The sequence below is a fragment of the Monodon monoceros genome, unplaced genomic scaffold, assembly GCF_005190385.1.
Source record: "Monodon monoceros isolate NGI ecotype Baffin Bay Population unplaced genomic scaffold, NGI_Narwhal_1 Super_Scaffold_19, whole genome shotgun sequence".
In the NCBI taxonomy this organism is placed as follows: Eukaryota; Metazoa; Chordata; class Mammalia; order Artiodactyla; family Monodontidae; genus Monodon; species Monodon monoceros.
The window spans coordinates 54,025,391-54,035,013 of record NW_021703775.1 but is presented as its reverse complement, the minus strand read 5'-3'; the positions used below and the strand labels follow the sequence as shown (position 1 = coordinate 54,035,013).

Sequence of the window (9,623 nt, the reverse complement as noted above, 5' to 3'; positions counted from 1 at the left end):
CGGCGGCGGCAGTGGCGGCGGCAGTGGCGGCGGCAGCGGGCGGGGCTCGGCTCGGGCTCCGCGGGCGGGCGGGCGGACATGGCGGCCAACATGTACCGGGTCGGAGGTAGGAAGGCTCGGCCCGACCCGGCCCGTCTGGGAGCGGGCTCCGGGAGTGGGGGGTAGGGGCGAGTTCACCCTAACCGCTGGGAGCCACGGGCGCCCGGGCTGAGGGCGCATGGGGCTGGGGGCCTGCGGAGGGGGCCGGGGCTGCCCCCCCCTCCCCCACCGTGGCCCACAAGGGGCCGGGGCCCATCCACACCCCCACATCCCAACCAGGGTTTTAGACCAGGCCTGTACTTGGGGGTATGAATTATCAGACGCCACCCCACCTCAACCCGTGAAACCCCCATGGGGGTCAGGGGCCGTCGAGCCCCCTACGAGGGTGGTCTTTCCTCGCGTGGCTTCTAGGCGTTGGGGGTTTGGAGAGAGTGGAGGGACATCTCTCCTCTACTGCTCCCCTTCATTGGGGGTGTGGGTGGGGGCGATGGGGGTCTAGCCAGGGGCACAGCTGGATAGGCCTGTTTGCGGGGACAGGGCCCTGCACCTCTCCTTCGTCCCTCTCCCTTAAGTTTCTTGTCCAGCGCCCCCCAGGAATGGGGCTTAGAGGGGCCGGGGCATCGCAGCCTGGGGTGGGGAGTGGAGCTCTGCCTGGACGTTTGCTCTGCTGTCTGCCTCCTTCCCAGCCTTCTGCAGAAGAGAGAAATAAGGTCAAACAAACTTTCTCCCTACTCAAGACGCCCTCCTCCCTCTTTTCCTGGTAAAATAATAATTCAGATAAGTGACGTGTTTGTGTGTAAGACTGGCTCTTCTCTGCTCATTAGCCGAGCTCCTTTGATGGATGGTGGTGGGAATGGCCTGGCTAAATGAGGCCACTTTGCAGAAGGGAGACGGGAAAGAGCCACTAAGATAGACAATAACACTGCAGCCCAGCCTCTCAAATAAACACACAGTGGGAAGTTTCCAGTGAGCCTATTAGATGAGAGGAAAAACCACACTTGAAAATTTATATCCTTTTTGTTGAAAGGCTGCAGCAATTGCTTTATAACGAGACCCAAAATGGATCTGGATTAAATATGGTATTAAAAAGGCTGGTTATCACCTCCACAGAGCTCTGCCTCTCAAAAAGTGACCCCTCTCCTTTTTCGCCCCCTCATCTTCCTAGATAGAGCTGTGAAAAAGTTTGTCAATGTGCTTCTGCTCTGCTCACCTGATTTTTTTTTAAGTTGGTGATTGAAATGTACTTTGGGCTGCTAAGCCTTTCAAGATGCTCTGAATTTGTCTTAGGTCAATAGTTTTATGTGAGAAGTCTACTCCAGGGCAAATTGGATTGGAGTGAAAAGATGTGGAAGCAGTTATCGTATGAAAGACACATGTTTAGTCAGCTCTGACTACTCAATGATAAGAGGTGTCTTTTTGTTTATTATTAAAGAAATGACACATGTGGGACAGAAGTCTAGGAGAACTTGAATAAAACATTAATTGAAATGAAAATGCCAGGAAAATAAGGGTCTGTGAATGGTAAGCACATAAGAAAGAGAATATATTGAGGCTGCATTACTCAGTTTGCTTTTACCAGGAAATGAATCACGGGCGTGCTTCATTTTGAATGTGAATTACCTAATATAAAAAAAGTCATAAATTGACAAATGTGAACTTTATGTTGAAAAGATTAAGCTCTTTACTTCCTTTAATTACAGATTATGTCTACTTTGAGAATTCCTCTAGCAATCCGTACCTCATCAGAAGGATAGAAGAACTCAACAAGGTATACACTGAGTGTTCTTGATTCTAATATTAAGAAATATTTGTTGCCCATTGATGGGTAATTGGGTAAAGGGCATAAGAGGTGATTTTACTTAAAGTTCCAGACTCTTTGAAAGTAGAGATTTCAGATTAGAGAATTATGCAGGATTCTGAATATTCTTTTGCTTTTTATAATTACCTCTGATACTAAATGTTGATATTGAATATGTAACATCTGTAAGATTTCTTCAAATTGCTTTGAGCTTCTCAGAGCAGGTCACTCCTGTAACTCAGTCCCTGTTTATATTTGAAGTCATAATTTGTGTTTCTCCCTTTTTAGTTATTTTTTAATTAAATTAAAATTTTAATTTAATTTTTAAAATTTTTAAAAATTAATTTTTTCCTCTTTCAGCTTGAGAAGGAGGAAGTTAGGGAATATGATATTTAAGGGAATTTGTAAAATTCTAGACTAGGCTAACTAATAAGAATACAGTTTTGGCATAATTATAAAGTGACTTTTTGTACCTTAGGCCCAAGTAAATAAAACTTTTACATCAAGGTTTGTCCCTAATCGCAGGTGTCCAGGACATCAGAAGCATTATGAGTGTTGGCAGTAGCTGAGCTTTTACAGTGGAGGCACTCAAACAATCATAAATGACATGGACCATAGATTTCTGATGGTTGAGGGTTAATTGTGTAGCTGGTGAGAATTCACATTGTTAAAATTTTGGGGGCTGTCTAGCTAATACCTTTCCTCCAAAATACCATCTGGAGACTCTGGTCCTGTTTTGAGTCCCAGGAAACCAGATTGGCCAAGGGCATGCCTGGCTTATGAGCGTTGAGGTCTTGGTTCACTTTTGGGGATACCCTGGGGACCTTGCATTTAAAAAATTTCCATAGTATTTGAGACCACCACCAAATGAAGAAAATGGCCTCAGGATTAGGTCAGTCTGTTGAGATGTCTTCCTGGTGTGCTTCTCTTTTATATTATTGATGTAAGGTATAAGAATTTAGGCAATTCCAGGGAATTCCCTGGTGGTCCAGTGGTTAGGACTCGGTGCTTTCACTGCTGGGGCCCAGGTTCCATCCCTAGTTGGGGAAGTAAGATCCTGCAAGCCACGCTCGGCATGGCCAAATAAATAAATAAATAACAGGCTTAAAAAAAGAATTTAGGCATTCCACACTGTTCACTGCATCAGCTTACTTGGAAACTTAACTAGGATTCGAGGAGAAATATTGCCCTATGAGACCTGTATTCTCTGGCTGCTCCCTGCTTTGTTCATTCGGCTCTAAGTGCAGTAAGCTCTTTCTTGCCTGTTTCTCTCTCTCACTTTTTTTTTTGGCTGCGCCACCTGTCTTGCAGGATCTTAGTTCCCTGACCAGGGATTGAACCCAGGGCCATGGCAGTGAAGCACCAAGTCCTAACCACTGGACCCTCTTGGCTGTTTCTCATATGCACCCACCTTAGGACTGTCTGGTTGTTCCCAGCCCCCCATACCTTGCTGTTTTCCCCCACATCATTTATCACCTTCAGATATACTTAATGAATGTGTTTACAGGCATACCTCAGATATTGTGGGTTCAGTTCAGACCACTGCAATGAAGCAGCTATTGCAGTAAAACGAGTCACATGAATTTTTTAGTTTCCCAGTGCATATAAAAGTTGTGTTTATACCATTACTGTAGTCTATTAAGTGTACATTATGTCTAAAAAAAGATGTACATGCCTAATTTAAAAATACTTCATTGCTAAAAATTGCTAGCTATCATCTGAGCCTTCAGTGAGCCTTCATAAAATAATATTAAAGATCACTGATCATAGGTTGCCATAACAAATATCATAATAATGAAAAAGTTTGAAATACCGCAAGATTTACCAAAATGTGACAGACACGAAGTAAGCAAATGCTATTGGAAAAATGGCGTAGACTTGCTCCACCGAGTGTTGCCATAAACCATTGATTTGTAAAAAAAAAACACAATATCTGAGAAGTGCAGTGAACCGAAGCGCAATAAAATGAGTTGTGCCTATATTTTCATTGCCTGTTTTCCCAAACTAGAATGTAAGCTCTATGTGTGTAGTGATCTTTTCTGTTCACTAATGCATCCGAAGTGCCTTAGAGTAGTGGCTGGCACATAGTTAAGTAAACATTTTTTGAATTAATGAATTTCTCAGATGTCTGATGTTAATACTTGTACATGGCTTTACCGTTTACAAAGTACTTTGATTCATTCACTTTACAAATATTTCTGGGGACCTACTGCTTTTAGATACGCACTTTTAGGAACTGAAAGATGAACAAGATAGGTCTAGTAGTGGAGATGGACATCAGCTAAATATTTCCACAGGCAGAAGGAAAATTGCATCTGTGCTAAATTTACAAACATCAGAGCATGGTGCTCTGGAAGCATATAATCTGGAGATTCACGTTTGTCACCTCTTTTGAGCCTCCCAGTACCTTAAACCTTTAAGGTAGATGGATCATGGATTGTTGTGAAGCACACTGTGGTTAAGTAACTTAAATGCCTGGGTTACACATCTAGCTGGAACCTGGATCATTTCACACTTCTTTATCATTATATTACTCTTCACTTCAAAGGTCCCTCCCCTCCCCCACATTCTCACCTTCTCCCTGCGCCTCTGCTTTCTCAAAGAGTGGTTAATATACGAGCAGTCCTTAGGGGACTGAGGGTGACTGAACTGTGAGAGATCAGAGTCTCTGTAGTTTCAGAGTGGCAGTTTGGATGGAGTATTGATAAGAAGGAACTGCAATAGGCTAATTAATTACTAAATATTTACATAGGACCTTTATTTCTGAAGGGATGTGAGAGATCTCATTTTAAGTAATTAATTAAATATTTCTCGAGCACTTGTTATGTAGCAGGCACTATGCTAGGCTCAGGCACAACAGTGACCAATATGGACATGGTCTCTGCCCACACAGGGTCTCCGTTCTCATGAGGGAGACACATGAAAAGATGAGTTAACAGGTGTAAAGAAAATAGCGATAAATGGTGTTAACTTCTAGAAAGGAAATAAGCAAGAGCCTTGACCCTTGACATAGAGAATAACAGAGGTTGCTTCCTTTGGATAGGGAGTGAAGGACTTTAAGGACATTGAAGTTGAGGCCTAAAGGATGAGAAGGAGGTAGCCTCAGGAAGAGGGGCCACAGGAGTTCCAGAAAGGCCTTGAGCGGGTCAGAGGTCAAGTTGGCTAAGTGGGGAAATTTTTTTTTTTTTTTTGTGGTACGCGGGCCTCTCACTGTTGTGGCCTCTCCCGTTGCGGAGCACAGGCTCCGGACGCGCAGGCTCAGCGGCCATGGCTCACAGGCCCAGCCGCTCCGCGGCATGTGGGATCTTTCCGGACCGGGGCACGAACCCGTGTCCCCTGCATCGGCAGGCGGACTCTCAACCACTGCGCCACCAGGGAAGCCCGGGAAATTTAACATGATTAGAAAATCCAAATAATGAATTTAAGAACACTTGATATATTATTATTTTTTAAAATTAATTAATTTATTTTTGGCTGCATTGGGTCTTTGCTGCTGCACGCAGGCTTACTCTAGTGGTGAACGAGGGGCTACCCTTCGCTGCGGTGCGTGGGCTTCTCATTGCGGTGGCCTCTCCTGTGTGGAGCATGGGCTCTAGGCACGCGGGCTTCAGTAGTTGGGGCACATGGGCTCAGTAGTTGCGGCTCGCCGGTTCTAGAGCGCAGGCTCAGTAGTTGTGGCACATGGGCTTAGCTGCTCCACAGCATGTGGGATCTTTTAGTGCAGCGAGTGGGCTCTGGTGCGCATGGGTTCAGTAGTTGCAGTGAGCGGGCTCTCTAGTTGTGCTGCACAGGCTTAGTAATGCGGCACGCAGGCTCTAGAGTGTGCAGGGTTAGTTGCCCTGTGGCATGTGGGATCTTAGTTCCCTGACTGGGGATCGAACCCACATCCCCTGCATTGGAAGGCAGATTCTTAACCGTTGGACCACTAGGGAAGTCCTGAAATAGACTTTTGTCTCAATTTTTCTTCCCCAGAACTTTTAGGTGCAAAACTGAATATATTGGTTGATAAACACAGTTCGACATTGTTTTATCTCTTTTTTTTTTTTTTTTTTTTTTTGAGGGACTGGTTCTTTATTTCAAAAAGACATTTATCAATGTTCAGTATCAAAACAGTTACACTATTGTTTTTTCTTTCCCCAATTGGCCCCCAAGGAGACCACACCAAAGGGGAGTACATTTTAAGCCAATTAAGCTGTAGGATGCACACCTAACTGACCTCACTGAACCCTCACCAAAAAGGGGAGATTGGGTAGGGAAAGAAACTTTGAAAGATCAGCACACTGCCAGCCCAGACTGTAGAGGGCTGTCACAGCCAGGTGGGGTGATCAGTGTGCCCCAGCCCCAAAGAAGCGAAGTTTCAAAATAATATAAAATTTAAAAACAATTTTGTGTATAAGCTATTCAAGATTTCTCCAGGACTAACTGCTACAACACACAATGAGATGGCAGTTTTAGAGACAGCAGCTTCAGACCCAGAAAAGGGTGATGAGATGAGTTTCATATGGCTAAATCAGTGGTAGAACATAATTTTCTTTCCTTTCTTTCAAGGAGGCGGGAGAGCAAATAAGTGGTCACCTCAAAATAAGGGGCACATGATCCATTCTGTGAGTGATTGGGAATGGGGTAGAGCTGGGACAAGGATTTGGTCTCAGAGGTCTCACCATCTTAATCTCATCTGGTCACTTCTGATGGAAAAAAAAAAGTTGCCCAAAGATACCGTAAAGCTGAAAACCTGAACAGCGCTTTTTTTTTTTTTTTTTTTTTTGGCTAACTCCTTCTGGAATCACCTTTCTGGTTTGGCAGGTACTTTTTACAGAGCAATAAGGCTTCCCAAAATGGAGTCCTTCTCTGGGCTGTTTAGCTCTCAGGAAGGCAGGCCCATACCTTTTCCCCTCCTCTACGGAGAGGGCAGTATGCATTAAGCTGAAAAGTTACCTTCCAAAAGTGAGAAAGGGATTAGACTGCTGCTTCAGAACTATGGAATTATCTGGAATGTTTTACAAATGGCTGCTACAGCAACAAAAAAGGTAATTACAAAATGTGTACATCACAGCATGCTTTTAAAGACACTTAACATTGTGCTCACATTCCCTTAAACGTTGTTCCCAAAGATGCTCAGCCTCTAGCCCAAATGGAATCTCTGGAGAGAGGCAGAGACAGTTTGGCGAAAAGGACACGGGTGGGGGTGGGAGACATGGCGAAAGGAGAAAGCAGCCTTCCAGTTAAAGGTCAGCCGTCAGTTTAAAGGTCAGCTTCTGGCCTCAGCGGAGTCGGGGTCAGAGGGAGGGGCAGCGCAGGGCGGGACTGGGGCGCTCTGCATCTCATCCAGGTCAAGCAGAGTCTGGTCCAGCATCCTTTGTGTACAGAGGTGCTCCTCTTTGGTGCATTTCAGTTCATCTTCCAAATCATCAGTTGTCTTTTCCAGCTTGGCTGCCCATCTCTCAGCAAACTCAGCACGGGTCTCTGCCTCCTTGAGTTTATCAGTAAGAATCTTTCTCTCTTCCTCATACCTGTCTTCTTTTTGAGAGTACTTTTCTTCAGCAGCACTCAGACACTTCAGCTTCTGGTCCATCAGTCTGACCTGCTCATCCATCTCTCGGCAGCAGGACTCTGCCAGCTCAGCTCGCTCCTCTGCCTTCCAAGTCTCCCTCAATAATCACCAACCTAAGAGCCACCTCTTCGTACTTCCCACCTGCCTCTTCTGCAGTGTGCTTAGCTTCTTCGAGTTGGATTTCCTGGAGCTCCATTTTTTCTTCCTCTTTTAAGGATTGGTTTTCAGTAACCTTCAGACCTCTCTCGCTGTCATCAGCAGCTCTCTCAGCTTCCTCTGGCTTTTGCAGGGCATTGGCCAGGTGCTCTTGGGCACTGTCCAGCTCCTTTTCAATCAGCTGGATCCTGCGGTTCAAGGAGGCTGTGTCAGCTTGAGCCTGTTCCCGGGCCGCCTTTCTCCCTCCACTTCCGCGGGAGGTGCTCGGCCCTCTCCTCCGCGTCACTGGCCTGCAGCTGCGGAACCTGGGTCTCAGCGCTTCACCGCCTCCGTGGTGGTGACCCCGGCCGTGGTGCCTACCCGGCCCCTGCTCGCCTTCGGGTTCCTGCCCCCTCTGCCCGGAGCTGCAGCCGCTTCTCACCGACATAGTTTATCTTACACACCCTCTTTTCCTCTCCTCTAAACTGTACTCAGATACAGTGATGATGATCTTTTGGAGGAAGAATATAAAGCTAAAATAGAAAACAACTTCACGGTAAATTTTATTTAGTCACTATCTAGCTTGGGTGTTGCTCTTCTAAAGATTTAGTCTGCACACATGTTGGAAGAAGGCTTTGTGCACATAATAATGAGGATACAGTCTCAGGAAGTTTTGGGAGTTATGCTTATGGATAAATTGAATGTTATTTGCTATTGATTGTTTTTTTGGTGTGTTATGTTGTATAATTTATATGTTTCTTCATATTCTGTATGTTTTATTAGCCATCCAATTTGCTCTGAGATTCATTTTAATGTTTTGGGTCTTTTTTTGGTTGGGAGAAGGGAGCCACTAACTTCTTTGAGCATCTAGTCTTGTCCCCCACCCCAATCTATACTTGCACATACAAGATTTTGCATATAATTTCAGGAGATCCCTTCAAAGCCCTTTTATAGAACCCAAGTTAAGACCCCTCCTGACGTTTAGGATCTGTTGGGAAGAAGCACAGAAATTGGGAAAAGGAAGTTCTTTTCCATCTGTTCTTTAGTTCGAGCAGACCACAGACTTTCCAAAATGGAAAGCGTTTGGTTTTTTGTTTTTTAGTAATGTACTTTCTAAGTCTGGGATAGAAATGGGCGTGAGTATGAGGTTGACTAAAAGCCCCTTATTGCTGAAGGATGTTTTACTAAACGTGTTTGACAGAATAGAGATTTAAGAGGCTGCAACCTAAATGGAGAAAAGAACACAGGAAAGAAATTGCTGTTCGTTGTAGGTTCTTCTTTATACCTGTCTCCACTTTTCCCACCTGTGGGTTTTGTTCAGGTCCTTCTTTTTTCTTAAGACTACTCAGTCCTCCAGGCTTCACCTGTTGGACTCCTTTCCTTCTTTCCTAGCTAGTTAGGGACCTTCTGCCCCCTTTCCTCCTCCTTGAAGCTTTTTCTGTTCTTCCCTCAACAGGTGGTACTTCCTGCCTCCATGAGTGAGAAGTGAAGTCTGGAGGGGAAAAGAAAGGAGTAAAGACAATAGTGCTGGGAATTTTTCAGGAATGTTTTACTCTTATGCTTCAGTTTTGGGGAACCGGTGAAGGTTTCTGGGTGAGGGACATGATTACAGCTGGGCTTTGGAAGGTTGGAGACGAGATGACACGTGGACAGGCATCTTTGCTGGAGCAGAGGCTCGGTGAGGGCAGACACCATGCATCCGTGGTGCTTAGCTTGTGCAGGGGCACATAGGAAGCGCACACAAGAAATTTGGTGACTTTATATATACAAAATATTTAACTTAGGTCTTCAGAGCTATACTTCTTAAATTATTTGTGGTGGAGGATTTTTAAGAATTTTCAGTATCTTAGACTGCTTTTGTAAAATTTATAAATGAGAGTAGAAAAATGAAATTTAAAGTAGGCTTATAAAAATGCAAGCCCCATTTTTCATTATTAGATTCAATAGATATAAAATTAACTCTCAAATACTGTAATTCATTTAATTTCTGTACTCATTTCATTACATAGTAACAGCTGTGGACTGGGCCTTGGACCACAATTTTAGTAGCTCAGCTTTAGAGGAATGTTCGAAGGGAGGGTGTGTGTGTGTGTACAGTAG

General features: G+C 44.6%; 1 protein-coding gene and 1 pseudogene across 11 annotated transcripts in view; one reads left to right on the top strand and one right to left on the bottom strand.

Annotated features, from left to right (window-relative positions):
- Window positions 1–9,623, top strand: part of MTA3 (metastasis associated 1 family member 3) — a 172,934-nt gene that overhangs the window by 11,750 nt on the left and 151,561 nt on the right. For 9 of the 11 annotated variants that reach the window (XR_003794878.1, XR_003794875.1, XR_003794877.1 and 6 more), the window contains exons 1-2: window positions 22–106; window positions 1,740–1,807. Coding sequence is in view for 5 of the 11 variants with exons in the window: in XM_029231778.1 (XP_029087611.1) it covers window positions 79–106; window positions 1,740–1,807 (96 nt within the window). In the remaining 6 variants the exon portion in view is untranslated. Of the gene's footprint in view, window positions 1–21; window positions 107–1,739; window positions 1,808–9,623 lie in introns of those variants that run through there. The other 2 variants (XM_029231780.1, XM_029231781.1) reach the window with 1 other exon arrangement.
- Window positions 7,086–9,218, bottom strand: LOC114900922 (annotated as a pseudogene).